Source organism: Rhinichthys klamathensis, unplaced genomic scaffold (genome assembly GCF_029890125.1).
Source record: "Rhinichthys klamathensis goyatoka isolate OS25496 unplaced genomic scaffold, OSU_Roscu_1.1 h1tg000104l_1, whole genome shotgun sequence".
In the NCBI taxonomy this organism is placed as follows: domain Eukaryota; kingdom Metazoa; phylum Chordata; class Actinopteri; order Cypriniformes; family Leuciscidae; genus Rhinichthys; species Rhinichthys klamathensis.
Window position 1 is genome coordinate 3216282 of NW_026606643.1, and position 18559 is coordinate 3234840.

At 38.1% G+C, this 18559-nt stretch overlaps 1 protein-coding gene across 1 annotated transcript in view; it reads left to right on the forward strand.

Annotated features, from left to right (window-relative positions):
• itga1 (integrin, alpha 1) overlaps positions 1-18559 on the forward strand; it is a 60866-nt gene that overhangs the window by 10835 nt on the left and 31472 nt on the right. The window contains exons 2-11 of the mRNA XM_056253246.1: positions 4563-4683; positions 6866-6978; positions 11630-11721; positions 12841-12955; positions 14860-14981; positions 15442-15590; positions 15969-16119; positions 16254-16428; positions 16889-16962; positions 17711-17855. Coding sequence (XP_056109221.1) covers positions 4563-4683; positions 6866-6978; positions 11630-11721; positions 12841-12955; positions 14860-14981; positions 15442-15590; positions 15969-16119; positions 16254-16428; positions 16889-16962; positions 17711-17855 — 1257 coding nt within the window. The remainder of the gene's footprint in view (positions 1-4562; positions 4684-6865; positions 6979-11629; positions 11722-12840; positions 12956-14859; positions 14982-15441; positions 15591-15968; positions 16120-16253; positions 16429-16888; positions 16963-17710; positions 17856-18559) is intronic.

Below are 18559 nucleotides of genomic sequence, written 5' to 3' on the forward strand. Positions count from 1 at the left end.
ATACTTTAGCCCTGCATGTGTTTGCAAAGGATGTCCTGTTAAATAGAAATGAACTTTCAAATGAAACATTTAGCAGATGCTCAATTATGACTTGCAGGAAGTGCTTTTGATCCATGTGTGAGACTTTTGATATTTGATACAGAAGCATAACAGAAGAGTTGCTGTCTGTATTGAATATGAATAATGAAAAGACTGTGTATGGAAAGAATGACAGGAAATGTGTTTCTGTTGAGTTGTCCTTACAAGCTGCATGCAGAAACATTCAATGCAGCCGATTCACAAACAAATGAATATTCTTAGCAAGTTATTTTTTTATGAAATCAAACATATACAGCACAATAAGTGTAGTTTTTGGGGTCTACTAGAATAGGTTTTCATGGTTAAATGTTAAAAAACACATGATTCTTCACATATTTGTCATTGTTGCAGCTCCTCTCTTCTCAGTCTGTCAGTAACGCTCCGTTTAGTTAATGTTTCTATGAAGCCCCTCCTTTTGAAAAGCTCAATGTGCTCTGATTGGTTGGCTGGACCAGTGTGTTATGATTGGTAAACAGCTTTACGTGTTTGGGAAATATCACGCCCCTTACCATAACCGCTAGTTTCAACACACTACTAACTAACTCAATTTTTGCATATATGCCTTGGGCAGGAATTATTCAAATGAGGAATATTGTGTTGTGTTCATTCCTGGAAGAAAACTCAAGACTACAATGGAGGCGTTTCAGGGAGTTCAGAAACAATGCGCACTGACTTTGTGCTTTGTAACTTTACAGACCTTTTTATTGCTAAAACAGCAACATTACACACTATAAAGAAAGTTAAAAATGTAAAAACTGCAATATAGGTCCTCTTTAAGAGTGAGACGGCTGAATCTTGACTGTAAATATTGCTTTTGTAGAGCCGTGATCGATGCGTCTGGGCATCTCTCCTCCATTTGTGATCAATGCAGATGGCCTCTTTGGCTGGTGGCCATCTTGAATCACCTAATTGACTTAGTATTTTCTCTATACTGTAGCGGGTTGAAATCAATCAAGTCCAATTGAGAGAATGGATGAAACTTTTCCATTCACCATTATCATGAATCCAGCAAAAATGACTGAAATCTAATGCAAGAGTGTTTTTAAGGGTGTATTCCCAAGGTTTCAGAGATTTGTGTGTCGTTGTGTTTGCATAAGCGCAGTGTGTGTATGATTTGTAGCGTGTTTGCAAAGCACTAGCTCACTGTGTGCTGCGAGCGCGCCCTGTATTAAACCTCAGCAGGAAGTCTTGCCTTTTTTTCTCTCGTTACACATTACAAACACCCACTTCATTAAGAGCGAAGTCTATATCCTCCTGGTTTAGAGGATGGTGTGTTCGTCTGTGAGGAGATAGACGTAGTCGAGGAGGAAACCAGCTGTCCGGTTGCCTTTGGCTCTCGATGTCTTTGTTTACAGAGTCAGTGGATTGCAGAGGAAACTCATTCTGTTTATCTAACTTGCAAATCCGACCCAAAACAAAACAGCTGCCCCTCAGGATGAGAAAGGCTCATGTGTTGGCACATATCTTCTTATTCTTCTTCCTGTTCTGCTGCTTCTTCAGTGTCGTCTCTGTCTGTCTGTCTTATTCTGTCTCTTTGTCATATTTTCGTTGCTCTTCTTGCTTTTCCAAAACATCCAAAACATGCTTGAGGACTTTTGTTGTTTATCTAACTTGCGAATGTTCTTCATTGTGTTTTTCTTTAGATTGTCCATTGAGGCTTTTGCAGCTTCTTCTTTTTTCATCATCATCAACACCATCATCTTCTTTCAACTTATTATTCTTCTTCATTCAACTTCTTTCTCTTATTATTATTTGTCTTAATGCTCATTGATTTAGAATCATAATCTTCTTTTTCTCCTTATTCATTCAACTTCTTCCTCTTATTATTCTTTATATTCGTCATCTTTTTCATGTTTCATTGTCTTCATCTACTTCAGCTTCCTCTTTACCTTCTTCTTTCTGTTCTTCTTTTCCCAAACGCATTGATTAATGTGCAAAAGAAATTTGTTCTGTTGCACATTTTTAAATTATATTCTTCAGATTCTTCAGTGTTTCTTATGTTCTCCTTCTGTATCTTATTTGTCATTATCTTTACGTTTTCCAGATTCTTCTTGGCCTACTTGAGCTTCAACGGCTTCTTTTAAGACTTCCTTTTCAAATTCTTCTTCGTTCTTTTCATTTTACATCATTTTCATCAGCTTTGTCTTCATATTCAGATTGTTCTTAGTCTTCAGCTTCATCATGTTCATCAGCTCTTTTTCTACACCTTCATATTCTTTAGCATCTTCATGTTTATGTTCAGCTTTTACAAAACACATTAGGTCTAGATTGCGGAGGAAATTCATTCGGCTTATCTAACTTGCAAATCTCACTAAAAACAAAGCAGCTGCCCCTCAGGCCAAGACAGGGTCAGCACGTCTCTGATGGACATGTTTCTTCTTCTACAGCTTATTTTTATTCTGCTTGCTTTTCCAAAACACTCTGGTTTTGTCTTGCTCATCATGCTTGGTCAATATGGTCTTTGGTCTGGTTTTTCAGATGTTCACCCATCATGCACATCCTCCTCAGAAGGCAGACTCAATGGAAACCGGGTTTGGAGGCATAGCTGGAAATCTTAATTCCTGTTGAGTGGACATTGACATGAGGCGTGCCCATGGGCACACACTGCCTCTCTGTTCCCTCACTGAGTCATGACATTAGCAGTGAGCCCAAAGTACCAAAGCCCTACATATTATTCTACATTCATTAGCTCAGAACATGACTGTTATCAACAACAGACATTAGGGAAGACGTACAACTGGCTTTCTGTCTCTCTGTCTCTTCGTGTTCTCACCCAGATTCAGGAACATACTCAACACCACAGTGATTTGTTAATTTTCACAATTCCTTTCCAAATCCAGGAATTGAATAAATCATGACAGGAATTCCATGTCACACAACATGTGAAAAGGCTCTCTGTGGCACTGCACAATGAAGCATTTAAACACTATATTTAGCTCTCCTTTTATATACAGTACTAAAAGACAGATTTTGGTTGTCTTCATGAAGAGGACATTGTCCAAGAGGTCAGGCCGGCTGCTCCACATTGCTCTGTGAAATTCCTCTGCCTACTGTGCGTGTATTGCTCCCTGTAGAATTCGCATGTTTCATTCCCACACAACTGGGCATGCACAACTGGGACCATTTTCTCTCTCTCTCAAAACAAAAAAAGGGAAATGGAAAGTTTTTGTGTTTATTTTATTGATGTAAATTATTAATAATTATTAATATTTAGCAATGAATAAACGGCTGAATAATTGCATTAACTTGCTGTGTTCCATTCGTCTTGTTTTGGCAACAGAACAAATTAGGAATTGGAGTTAGACTTCCAAACAGAGATTGCGTTAGTTATCAAACAAACACTATCATTATTATGGCTTTTATCTGCTCATTGGAAATACTTCTTTAAAGCTCCAGTAGGGAGTTTCTAGAAAACGTTGACTTAGCCTGAAAATTTGAACAAGCACAACTTACAGGTCCCACCCCCTTGCTCTCTGCTGCGCTACAGCCCTCCTTCCACAGCTCGTCCTCCACAGCGGAGCCTGTCGTGAACGCGCAGGCTAGTAAACAGGGCCACCGATAACAGCGGATAAAAAGTTATATGGCACATTCACTAATAGGGACTAAACGTCAATAACATGCTTTACATTGACTATGGCCTGCCCATACTTAGACTACAAACTTGGTCCTCAAATCATTATGTATTTTGCAAAAGCCTACATGTAACTTTATAACGTTGCACTCTTTCTATAAGTTATAAATAGCTAGTAAGATAACGTTAATATAACGGTAACTTACGTTACAGTATGTAAGTAATTATTCTAGCGATATATAATGCTAGATAAGGTGTGCTAGTACATTATTTCAGCAACATGACAAGCCAGTGAATTAGCAGGTTTCAATTGTTGCTTAGCAGAGTGCGTGACATTTTATCTACATGTTATGCGGCTAGAGTTTTGACACCGAGTCAATGGGCTCTGTGTAATTCTTTCTTTTTCGCTTGTTTATCATCATCAGTCTTTTTCCTTTTACCTCTTTGTTTTATGAGCAGGTGTCACTTGAGAATTGGCAGTTTAGGTTGTTTCTCCGTCATAAGCACAGCTGCGGCACACCGGCAATCTTGAGTTTGAACGACGGCTCGCGCTCCGGCGCTCGCGCTGTGCAAGAGAGGGGTGTGATCAGCGCGTACACGAGCGTGATTGACACTGCTAAGACATTCCTCCTGGCTCTGATTGGTTGTTTCTGACCGGGAGCGTGTATTTCTTGCAAATGGCAATAGGACCACTGGGAGGAGCCAGAGGAGCTTGATTTTTACACAGATTATCTGTCTCATATTCTACTGTCAGGACATAATGACAGTTTTAGCAAATATATTTTTTCAAAAGTTACCTACAGCAGCTTTAAATGGACAAACTCGTCTTATGAGATAATATGTAGAAGATAAAGTGAGATACATTAATGTGTTATATGTTGTCTTGTATGTTTATTGTGTCTTTTCTTGATAGTTCTCCTGCCGTGGTTGTCATGTTTCAACGTGGACGAGAAGAACAAGATGTCATTCAGTGGACCAGTGGAGGACTTGTTCGGATACACCATCCAACAATTCGAGAACAGTGAGGGAAAGTGGTAAGCTACATATTTTTTCTATAAAAGCTTACACCGTGTCTACACCGGACGTGACTGTTGATGTGTCGCATTGTGCCGCGCTGCAACAGGTAGAAGCTGTCTACATTTGTCCTTCCTATGAGAAGTATCGCGAGTGCTTGAAATGCATCAATAATAGTACGAAGCATCGGTGTCTGGGATTTGTCATGTCGTTTGACCCGCATCCAATGTCAATATCACTGATTATAATTGGGTCTATTGTCTTTTGTCGCACCGCTCATGTCTGATGTAGAAACATTCTTCGGTTTGCTATTTGTTTTGGAATTTATATAAATGTAATATATTTTTAAGAACCTTTTGATATGAAAGTTTGAAAAACTGCCCTTTATGTAAGTAAGCAGTTAGAATATTCACCATTCAAAATCGAACTGACAGCAATGTCATTGTATGTATTTTATTTACATTCTGAATTATGATTGGTCTTTGATTTCTTGCCACTGTTTACCATTGTGCACACTCAACAAAAGCAATACACAGTGTAGACGCTGGCAAGATGGTTTTGATGCAGAATTTTATTTACATCATATTAAAAATATACTCTGAACAATTCCATAATAGTGCTAGAATTGTCATGGTAAACCTATGAGCTCCACTGATGTAGTCTGCTTTTGTAATGGCTCTTGTTTTATTTCTAATAAAGACATCAAACTAATGCACTGAGGCCTGCTAACTCCATTAAGCATATAAATAAATGGAAAGGATTCCCTATTGTAGGAAAGAGTTCCACTCAGTAAAACCTTAGTGAATTCAGACATCTGTAGCCTCTTAAAAACTGGTCCAGCAGCAGGTTTTAGCTCTGCTTGTAAAGGTTAACCTTCTACCTCCAGAGAAACACCTCAGCTGGTGTGAAAACCCCAAGACAGCTTTACATAAACCTCTCACAGGTGGCCTTGACTGAGGTGGAAACCTTGCCAATAATCTGTTCACGGTCGTTAGATTATTTGACAAGATTGATTTGGATAGATTTTACAGAATACAAGAGGTTTTTTGATTATCAAAATAACAGCAAAGTTACGGAAAAATTTGATTAATGGAAAGCTTGAAAATAAATCCATCCATCCATCCATCCATCCATCCATCCATCCATCCATCCATCCATACATACATACATACATACATACATACATACAGTGACTTTTGTTTGTTTCTCACACAAAGCTGTCATAGGACATCAGAAGACTTGGAATAGTTGTGAGTCCATGGTGCTTTTTTGGTGCCATTTTGGCTTTTTTTTTTACTTTACAGCCTCTGTTGCCATTCACTTTCATTGAATGGAAAAGAGCAGCCAGGATTTACGCAAAATTTCTCCTTTTGTGTTCTACGGACGCAAGCCACCACAGAACTTTTTTTCTCTCTCGCATTAGCAAGCTTCTATTTCACAATTCGGACTTTATAACTTGAAATAGCAAATGTATCTCTTTTTTCAGAATTGTGAGAGAAAATGTTGCAATTACCTTTTTAATTTTTTACTCCATAGCGGCAACAAGCTTCCATAGATTTTGGATATTAAAGGATATTAAAAATGTAAAATATCCCTCAAATATATTGTTGTAAACTATAAGGTGACCGGTGCCTGTTGTAACCAGGGAAGATTGTGTTGTATCCACTGCTGTGTCAAGGCCCATTTGTGCACAGGAATGTTAATGACTTGACTTGTTTACATGCTTACACAAGGATGTCTACTTTTAGCACTGTTGTCAAAAGCCACCATTAGAAATCTGAGGAACACGGCGAATGTTCTTCATTTAGCTAAGTGCACTCAGATGTACCACAGAACATAATGAAACGTAAACAGCCTTACGTTATCTCACGGTAAAGCACATAAATCACAGTGGGGTTCAAGGGTAAACCATCACATATCCGTCAATATAGTAGTCAAACTCTCTCTAACTGTTTTTGTGACGAAAAAAGAAACTCTTTCCTCCCCATCGTACTGACATTTCACATATGTTCCATTTGACTGTAATATTTAAAAATAAGCATGTGCATATTTATGTTATGCTTTTCTTTCCCACTGGAAAACTGGCGAATCAATCAACTGCACTTTGGCTCAGCGGGCTTCCACTTTCTCACAAATCCCAAAGGTTTTTTTGTGGTCAGGGATTAATGACCCCATTCTCTACTTCCTGATTTTTTTCTGAAGGGTTCTGATTGGTTCTCCTCTTAACGGACAGCCGGCTAACCGGTCCGGAGACGTCTACAGGTGCCCCGTGGGACAAAACAAAAGCACTGGATGTGAAAAATTCAGTTTGTCAGGTGAGAGGTGTCCTTCCTGTAAGCGGTAATGCAATCGCGTTTTTCCATGGACTATTTTTGTTCATTACTGTGTACTCTTTGTTTGTATTCACTGTGTTTATACCAGAAAAAACGTTTACAGGAAGGGGTAACAGACATTACCTCAGTTGCTCTGAAATTGTCATAGTTTCTAAATTGGCACTTTGACTGTCTGTCTCAAACATTACTGCATGACTCAAGGGTACTAGTGGATATGCCATGCACCAACATGGCACTTTGGTTCATGAGTTTATAGCAGGGTGTACAAAATCCTCCAGATTTGAAAAACAGGTTGTGAAATCATCTTCCCTTTTCTTCAATTTCCAAAATAACACACTTCCTCAGTGCATTTCCTACAGTCAACATGAAACACTGTTTATTTTCTGAATGCACGTACTTGGTCGTATTCCACATCTTTACATCTTTTTGATCAATCCTTTAAATTTAGTCTATTTTCCTGTCATATTGATTCATTTTTAGTCAGTTTTACTTTTTATTAATCTTTACTTTTTAACAATCCTAAAAAAAAAATGTATTGCAGTTTCCACAAGAATATTAAAGGTTCTCTAAGCGATCCTGGGTGACGTCACTTCTTGTTGACGTTCGAACTATTGTCAAACAAAACGGAGGCTAGCTAGACCCTCCCTCCTCCTCATCCGCACACTAACCCCCCAAACCACACCCCCAAACCCTTCTTGTCGGTCATTGGCTGGAACAGTTTGTTATGTTTTGGGGAGCGGGTCGCTGCAGTTTGTTTTTGGTGCTGTTTGTGAAGCATGGGCTGTCTACAGAGATCGCGTTTCTTTACAGTGTGTTCAGGGGACAGGCAGCCAGCGGATAGTGAGGAGATGTTTGCTGTATGTGACAAAAAATGTTTTGGCCTAAAAAACACATGACATCGCTTAGAGCACCTTTAAGCAGCACAACTTTCTACACTGATAATAAGAAATGTTTCTTGATCATCAAATCATCATATTAGAATGATTTCTGAAGGATCATAATATGACACTGAAGACTGGAGTAATGATGCTGAAAAATCAGCTTTGATCACAGGAATAAATTACAATTAACATTAATATTGTGAAATATTATAATTTAAAATAACTGTTATATATATATATATATATACACTCACCTAAAGGATTATTAGGAACACCTGTTCAATTTCTCATTAATGCAATTATCTAATCAACCAATCACATGGCAGTTGCTTCAATGCATTTAGGGGTGTGGTCCTGGGCCGGGTTTCCCGATAACGATGAATCTTAGCTCTTAAGAGCGCTCTCTACGTGCAATGTTACGAACGCTCGCCGCAATTCCACACGCGTTTCCCAAAAATGCACTTAACATGAACGCGCGAGAACGCGTTCTACGTGCTACTTAAGCGTCGCTGTCCATTCGCGAAGTGCTGAAATATAACCTTATATGGAATCGTATTCTGAACGTTTAACCTAATAATCGTCATTTGTTGTGGATTAGAAATCAAGACAAGTCTATATGGATATAAAACACCCGACAAAATGGCTTAACAAAAAAACAAAAAAACAAGAGAAGAGACCTTTCAAAAAGATAAAATGAATGTCCTTTTAGAGGAGATATAGGGAAACAAAGATTTTATTTTTAACAGATTTAAAGGAAACCATACAAATAAGAAAAAACAAAACATCTGGAAGGACATTGTCACATTGCAAACTATCTGCAACCGTGTTCAAAGATCAGGGAAGGAGGTCCGCAAGAAATGCCCAATACATGGCTGGTTTTCGTGCACGCAAGTCATTGACAGCTTTTTTTGAATTCATCCCTATTTTGCCCCGTCTTTAAAGCGTGCAGATTACTTATTTTATGATTTTTTGTTTTTTTGTTCATTCGTTTAATTTAGATGTGTATTTCTATTTTTTCTTCCCTTTTTAATTATTTCATTTTCATTTAAACAAAACACGAGTACAATAAAGTGTACAATAAAGTAGGCTACAATCAAAACCTTATATAGGCTACTTACAATGCAGTGTAATCTGTTAAATCTAGATAAAAATCTGTTAAATCTGCCGGTTGTCCTGCAGGTGAGCTCATATAACTCTGTCTTCTTACGACGCACTTGGGGATTTACGATTACTCCAGAGCACTCGTAGTTCTACGAAGATTTTCAAGTGCTACTTAAGTTACGATGCTTTTGGAAAACAGACCATAATATTAAGATCAGTCGTACGATCGTTTTTACGATCAACTTAGGCTGACGATGCTTTTGGGAAACGCAGCCCTGGTCAAGACAATCTCCTGAACTCCAAACTGAATGTCAGAATGGGAAAGAAAGGTGATTTAAGCAATTTTGAGCGTGGCATGGTTGTTGGTGCCAGACGGGCCGGTCTGGGTATTTCACAATCTGCTCAGTTACTGGGATTTTCACGCTCAACCATTTCTAGGGTTTACAAAGAATGGTGTGAAAAGGGAAAACATCCAGTATGCAGCAGTCCTGTGGGCGAAAATGCCTTGTTGATGCTAGAGGTCAGAGGAGAATGGGCCGACTGATTCAAGCTGATAGAAGAGCAACTTTGACTGAAATAACCACTCGTTACAACCGAGGTATGCAGCAAAGCATTTGTGAAGCCACAACACGCACAACCTTGAGGCGGATGGGCTACAACAACAGAAGACCCCACCGGGTACCACTCATCTCCACTACAAATAGGAAAAAGAGGCTACAATTTGCAAGAGCTCACCAAAATTGAACAGTTGAAGACTGAAAAAATGTTGCCTGGTCTGATGAGTCTCGATTTCTGTTGAGACATTCAGATGTTAGAGTCAGAATTTGGCGTAAACAGAATGAGAACATGGATCCATCATGCCTTGTTACCACTGTGCAGGCTGGTGGTGGTGGTGTAATGGTGTGGGGGATGTTTTCTTGGCACACTTTAGGCCCCTTAGTGCCAATTAGGCATCGTTTAAATGCCACCGCCTACCTGAGCATTGTTTCTGACCATGTCCATCCCTTTATGGCCACCATGTACCCATCCTCTGATGGCTACTTCCAGCAGGATAATGCACCTGGATAATGTCACAAAGCTCGAATCATTTCAAATTGGTTTCTTGAACATGACAATGAGTTCACTGTACTAAAATGGCCCCCACAGTCACCAGATCTCAACCCAATAGAGCATCTTTGGGATGTGGTGGAACGGGAGCTTCGTGCCCTGGATGTGGATCCCACAAATCTCCATCAACTGCAAGATGCTTTCAGCACCTTGTTGAATCAATGCCACGTAGAATTAAGGCAGTTCTGAAGGCGAAAGGGGGTCAAACACAGTATTAGTATGGTGTTCCTAATAATCCTTTAGGTGAGTGTATTTACTTGCTTTGAGGAAAGCAAAGGAATTAAGTCCCATCGTTCTAATTGATGAACTAGTATGATCATTTCGTTTAGGAAGCCTTGACTTGAGCTCCAATGACTTGACAGTGACACTTAAAACCACGTGATTGTATCCTTTAACAGATGCACTGAGATAACCGCTCAACTGAAACATCTTCAGTTTCCCCTTTCTAGAGGTGTTATTCTGAGAATAGAAGAGGAAAAGAACAGTTCATACTGATGGCCAGAGAGACTTTGACCGGGACTCATGCGTCATTTACATTACATTTACATTTATTACATTTATTTAGCAGATGCTTTTATCTGAAGCTTCTTACAAATGAGGAATGATACATTTCAAGCCATTCACTACAAGTGAGAATAACAAGCTAGTACAAAGGACCTGGACAAATTTTCATTATTGAGTTAGTAAATAATAAAAATGAGTAAATGAGACTCAGTGTGCTCAACCCATTTGCAAAATTCCAAAAAACATGCACCAAATATCAAAAGATAGGTTAAATGTGGTCATTTTTTGGGATTGACAACCGTATTTACCTACACAGGTGTGAGTCTCGAAATGTCCCGTTCACACAGCATCTTACTATAGCGTCTTGAATACCGAATGTGCAATGGGAGTCAAGCACAATTCTCTAAGAGATGCTTATTTTAAGAGAGTATTTTTGCATCACTGCACATTTTGATCGATGATATAATGTGTGTGTTGTTTGTAAGAGTCATTAGCCTGTAGTGTTGCTCTGTTTGTGTGTTTGAATGCTAACCTCTTCCTGAATGTCTGACTCTCAGAAGAGGCCTAGACAGGAAGTGATCCAAAAAAACATTTTAATGTCTAAACTGAACATAATTACACAATCTTTCACCAGATAACTCAATGTTGCATGTCTTCTGGGATCTACCTTAATATGAGACACTTCTAAGAGGAACTCTGATGTCAGAACCGATGGCACTTGAATCCCTCAGTCATTTCACTTTTTAAAAAAAATCTTAAATATGGACAATGATGATTTTATGGGTTGACAGTAAGGTCTTTTTTCTTTTCATGACAGACCCTGTGGCTTACTGTACATTGTTTTCACATGATTTGTTTAAGCAGGAAAGGACAAAAACACTGTAAAAATGTTCTTTCCCCCATTAAGCCCCACGTAAAGGACACCAGCAATGAATTTAGTTTTGTCCGATCTGCCTATGGGAAAATGCAGTGTTTTTGTTTAGATATTCTTTTCATAGGACTTAACACTGAGAGTGCATATTTGTCTATTTTTCTTACAGAAAACACAACTATTCCGAACATAAATGAAGTCAAGGAAAACATGACTATGGGGACGACGCTGGTGGTTAACCCGGACGGCAGTGGGTTTCTGGTAGGGAACATCTACAGATGTGTCTTACACTGTTACTTTAGCCACGGCTAATTAATAGTGCCTGATCACAGACTTCTTCAATCATTACATTAGAAAAAAACTGTATGGAAACACTCTTTTTTTTCAGTTAATGTTTATAATTATAGAACAGCCAATGACACGCGTCTGCGTATGTCTGCGTTTGGTTTTTTTTTTTATGACTGAACAAATTGTCTGACATTGCAGTTCACAACAAAATTCTGCTTTTCTAGTGGTCAAACAATCCTAGAAAAAGGTATAATTTGGACTCAAACCTAATGGGATCAAACCGGAATCCTCCACGAATCAAATGTAATCTGATTAAGTAAACTGACATTCTGAAAAAAAAAAACAATGGAAAAGTAGGAATTTCATTTTATCCTGTAGGATCTTTTTTTAACCCATTAGGATTGGGTTAATTATGATACACATTCCAGGAGCATTCTTTCAGGATTTTTGGATGAAGTATAACTTCAGTAGTTAAGAAATAGACATCAACTTCATGCACATTTTCACCATCAAGATTTTGTATAAGGGAAAGTACGTTTTTAGTACGTTTTTATCGCCTTTTTTTATTTTACTTGTTTATTTAAATGGTCCTGCAGTGTGACAAATTAAGTTTTAAAAGTAAAAATGAAGTGGAGTTCAGCTTGTCACACCAAAACATGTAGTGTTAAGCTTTTTGACACATTGTTTATAACAGTTTCCAAATGCAGTTTCAACCTCCATGTGCTGCAAAGGACTGAAACAGAAATAGTTTCAGATAAACATCACAAGTTAAATAATTAATTCTGCTACGTAAAGCTATCAATTCTCAACAATTAAAACCCGAAATGGAGTCACGCCACAAAACTATATGTGTGTATATATAATATTTATATATGAGAAGAGTTACATGTCATGTCAGCTACTCATGCTCCTCAGTGGTCCAATCTCTCTCTCTCTCTCTCTCTCTCTCTCTCTCTCTCTCTCTCTCTCTCTCTCTCTCTCTCTCTCTCTCTCTCTCTCTCTCTCTCTCTCTCTCTCTCTCTCTCTCTCTCTCTCTCTCTCTCTCTCTCTCTCTCTCTCTCTCTCTCTCTCTCTCTCGTTCCCTCTGGACAGGCCTGTGGTCCTCAGTATGGGTACATGTGTGGAAAGCAGCAGTACATCACTGGGATCTGCGCGAACGTCAGCTCCTCCTTCAAAGTCCTCAACTCCATCGCTCCAACTGTGCAAGGTACGACACACACGTGTTGTGAGTGTACATTAGCGCATTCCAGCCATGTAAACCACAGCCGGTCGCCCTTGCCTCGCATGTCCTTGTTAGGACAGAGTTTAGGAAAGCTGACATCTACCAACGCAACGTGGAGCCAGTGACTCATCATAAACACACACATACATACTGTATGAAGTATCATAGCAACAAGGAACTTCTCGCTCCTCTCCAAGCACGGGAAAGACAGTTGCATCATTTCATTTGAATTATTCTTCATTAAATTCAAATTTGAATTCTCAATTTGATTCTGAGGCAAATAGCTCTGGTTAGCATTCAGGCGTGCAGGCTAAGTCTGTATTTGCATGGTATAGATATATGGGCCTTTCTACAGAATTTGTTGGAAGTTGGAAGCGTCTTGAATTTTTTGTCTTTTCCCACAAATTTTGTATACGCAAATTGTATAATATCCAAGGTACACATTTCTAGTAATTGTGCAGTTTATTATCATATTGTATTTTCAGACAGGAATATTTTTCATCTCCCCAAATTTGTCACTACAGAAACACAATAATACATAATTTAATAAGAAGGCTTATATTGACCTATTAATGTTTTGTTTACATCTACCTTCTAATTATTTTTTTGCTATTTAAAAAAAAAGTTTTCACAGGTAAATCAATAACAATTACAATTTTAACAATATTTCAAGTGTAATTTCAAGATTTGTCGTATTTTGAATCGAATCTTTCTTTGTAAAAGGCATTAAGTTAATCATACTGATTTAAAAGTTAAGGATTCATTAGTTTGAATATACATTGAACTAAAATTGTTTATTTCCCCCAAATAAATGATTGTGTGTTCCTTTTTGTCACTACCAAAACAATGATGACATGTTTCGGTCATGACTGTTTCGGTAGTGACAATTTAAGGTACTTTTGAGCCTAACTCAAAGATGATAACCAGCACATGGTTAACTAGCACAGTTCTGAACAGTTGTACACACAAAAAAAACTCAATTTTGTCGAATAACACTCAAAAAAACATGATGTCACAACCGAAACTTCACCACATGTTTCGGTAGTGACTGTTTCGGTAGTGACATTTTAAGATACTATTGAGCCTAGTTCAAAGATGAAAACCAGCACATGGTTACCTAGCACAGTTCTGAACAGTTGTAAAAACTATTATTTATGGAATAATACCCAAAAAAAGTTTGCCTAATTGCAGAAAAAAAGGTGTTTGGTAGACACAGATTTTCAGACTTTTGAACACATTTCCCACAAAATGATGGTACCTGTCTACAATGAAAGAGAGGCCATGAGAGAGAGGGACATCAAAAGAAAAAGGACATAAAAGAAATCAAAAAGATATTGGAATGGAAAAAATATCAATATCATTTTCACAAGTTGAAATTTAGGGGTTAGGGTTCGGGACAGCCACATCCCAATTGAAAGTAGGCTTACCCAATAAATGATGATTTTATATTTATTAAGCTTAATGATATTTTTCAATAGATAATAGAAGGATATTTGTAAACATCTAAGATTTGAATACTTAAATGCTTTTTTAATGTGTTTTTTGGTTGTTGGACAGCAGTTTGGCCCAATTCTGTAGAATGGCCCATATACAAACTATATTGAGTTTCTGATGAAAGGTCACATAAAGCTGTGGTTAATCACCACTTTCTTATTTCACAACGAGGTCACTGTCACGTCCAATTTCATCAATTTCACGCTCAATGTGTTTTATAAAAAAATTGTATGTACTGTAAGTGTGCTATGTAATGTGTTTCCTATGTAAACCCACCAGTGGCTGTTGGCCTTCAGCCTTTCTGTAATTTAAACGAAAGCAATGTGATATTTATTTCTCTTTCTCACTGGTATAATTATAATAAGGTCCTCATTACGTTGGTTTGCTTGTTTCAGAGTGCAAGCAGGACATGGACATTGTCATAGTGTTGGACGGTTCCAACAGCATCTACCCCTGGCTTCCCATCACTGACTTCCTGAAAAAGTTCCTCCAGAACATTGAAATCGGACCAGCCCGGGTGAGATTTTTTGGATCATAGTGCTTTGTCGAACAACCTTGTACTCTTGCTTTGAAATACCTTAGAAATCACACCAGTTTATTTTTGTCAAAGTTGTGTTCATCTAGTCTCATCTAGTGTCATCATCTTATATTAACATCATTTCAAGAACTATTATATAAAGACTTTCCATGGAGAAGCTACTGGGTGGTTTGATTCTAGGGAAGTAAAGGCTTTCTTGAGCACGCCGCTGGAAAATACGGCCCCAGAACGCTGAGCTGGGGGAAGACCACATATTCCATGGCTAAATAAATGGTCAGAGTTTTTTTTTGAGAGGATGACATCACATTTGAGTCAGCACAGACACAGACATTTAGCAGAGAGTGTCTGGGGGCCACCCAAACTGTCCATGTTTGGTAGCACCACCTGAACTTTATGTGTGTGTGTGTGTGTGTGTGTGTGTGTGTTTTTGCTTCTCCAGGTGGGCATCGTGTCGTACGGGGATGATGTCGGCCATGTCTTCAATCTCAGCCAGTTCAGTAACACAGAAGACCTTGTTACTGAAGCTGGCAGGATACCTCAAAGAACCGGCCACAAAACCATGACAGCTCTCGGCATTGATATAGCAAGGTGCTGCATACCGTTCAGTCCCAAAGTCTGAGGCCACAGTGAAAATATCATTCAAAATCTACTTTAAAGTTGGAATTTAGCTAAAAATTTAAAACCGAAGTTTTTAACTGTGTGCTGAATAACAAAAGGGGAACTAAGAAATAGAAATTCGTTCATTTTTTATACAAGTTACGCTGATAATATAATTTGTAATGAAAACAGTTGTATTACATCATGTTAATTAAAAGTCATTTTCACTGGTTAGTCTCAGACTTTTGGACCCTGATGTATTTTAGAAAAATCATCTAATAATAATAATCATTTTCAAAGCGTCTATTCAGACAAAGGAAGTCGTAAACATTGTGCAGAATCTTGACCTGATGTTGATGTTTTCTAAAGGAAAGAGGCCTTTACAGTGGAGCGAGGAGCAAGACCAGGGGTCAAAAAAGTCATGGTGATCGTCACAGATGGGGAGTCGCATGACCACTACGACTTGAAACGTGTCATAAAGGACTGTGAGAACGATGGTATTGAGAGGTTTGCCATTGCTGTAAGTACATGCATCCATGTGTAATTATAAAAAACAAATAACCAATACTGTGCTGCATGAATTCAGTGGTTTCAGTAGGAAAAAATAGAACCGATAGACTGTTTAATATGGCACATGTCATTTTTCTTTCATAGGTCCTTGGCGACTATAATCGGCAGAATAAAACCACTGAAGAGTTGCAGAAGTTTATTGATGAAATTGAATCCCTTGCTAGCGATCTCAAAAGCGATCATTTCTTCAATGTGTCAGATGAACTTGCTTTAGTGACCATCGTCGATGCCTTGGGAAGCAAGATCTTTGCCTTGGAGGGTAATGTTTCTAATGGATCACGATAATTTTTTTTTTTTTTTAGATCCCTAACCTTAAGTACTGTAACATATGACTGGACATACGATTTTCACATGGCAGATGATGAATCTGGCAAAAAGAAAAAGAGACTGGACTGGACCCGAGTCATATTTAACAGTGGCCGGTTGCATAAACTGCTAAGACTAGTCTTAAAGTTTAGTCATCTCATTTTTTTCTTCAAGACTGGTTAATCTTTTTAAAGTCAGTTTCATAAAAATGATTCTGTTTTGAATCTGAAAAGTAAGAATGATTAGCCCTAACTAACTGCTAGTTTTTTTTTCTCAAAAATAGTAAAATTCTAGTTATATAGTCTAATTATGAATATGAAAATGTTTTTTTTTAATGTCAAATGTTGTAGTAACCACAACTTTCTTCATTAAATCTGTGTAAAAAATTTAAAAATGGTCTTTATATCTAACAGCCACATCGGGGAAGCACACCTCCTCCTTTGAGATGGAAATGTCTCAGTCCGGATTCAGCGCTCACACGTCTAAAGTAAGTGTTCGATCAGTCTGCTCTCGTGAATATGGTGAAATAGATCAGATTACATCAGATGCAGTTCTTTAATTTACCTCATTCTGACATCCTGCTGCTAAGGTCTCGCATGTGTAGCGACAGAGGAAACACGCACACGGCTCAGTGGTTGGCTATGAATCAGAGAAGGAAGAGCTCTCTGAGTGTGTCAGTGTGTCACATCCTTTCTCAGTTTTACTGAGACGACAGTGTTACTTTAGTAACACATTTTAAAATGCATTGCTGGAAAATCTCTAAGCACATTTGGCCTCAGTCATAAAATGTGAACGGAACAAATTTTGTGTAAATTGTTTGTAGAAACATTTTTAGATAAGTTATCTCATCCATTGTTGCATATTGAATAGTAAAGGTTATTTCTTTAAAAATGCAAAAATAGAGGTTGGGGTGAGGCAATTACAATGTGAATGGGGCGAAATGTTTGAAGTTTTAAAAGCAGAAATGTAAAGCTGATCATTTTATAAAAGCACTTAGGCCTAAATGAATTCTTCAGTTTAAACGTCTATATTATTTGAGCTGTAAAGCTGTTTAAATCATAATTTTTACAGTCGGTTTAGGCAGTGCATTGCCATGAAATTTTAATATTTATGAATTGGCTTAATTCACTTCCATTGATGATCAAATACAAATATCGTAAGCTGAAGCTCAAACATGCTTTCTTGACTTACATATTGATCTTGTCATATTCCTGTAATATATGTCTTTCTGACAGGCAGGTGTTATGCTGGGAGCCGTGGGTGCTTTCGACTGGAATGGGACTGTAGTGATGCAAACTGGGAACGAGTTTGTCGTTCCAAAAAAAAACACCTTCCACGACCCTGAGGTGCAGAGGTACGAAGGCATGGCGGGATACGTAGGTAAGAAATCAACATTTAAAGGGATAGTTCACTTTGAAATTAATTTTCGATATGTTTTAGCTTACCTCAAGGGCATCCAAGATGTAGGTGTCTTTGTTTCCGCAGTAGTTTAAATTTTGATATTTTTAGGTCAAACCGTTCTTGTCTGTCAGTCATATAATGCAGGTCTATGGTCACCACCTCAAAGAGCATGCACAGAGAAGTCCAAATTATACATGATTTAATGACTCGTAAATGTAAGTACACATTGATGGCCTAAGATTTGTGTGAGAAAACGAACAGTATTTATATCGTTTTTACCTCTTGTAACGCACAGACCGAAGCGCCCGCGCCCTCAGATCACTTGGACGTGGCTGAGGTTACAAGAGGTAAAAACGATATAAATACTGTTCGTTTTCTCACACAAACCGCTCGTTTCGTGTCTTAGGCCATCAATGTGTACTTACATTTACGAGTCAGTAAATCATGTTTAATTTGGACTTCTCTGTGCATGCTCTTTGAGGTGGTGACCATTGACCTGCATTATATGACTGACAGACAAGAACGGTTTGACCTAAAAATATCAAAATTTAAACTACTGCGGAAACAAAGTCACCTACATCTTGGATGCCCTTGAGGTAAGCTAAAACATATCAAAAATGTATTTCAAAGTGAACTATCCCTTTAACCAATTCTTTTGGGTTTGCCACTCTTATTGATAGTAA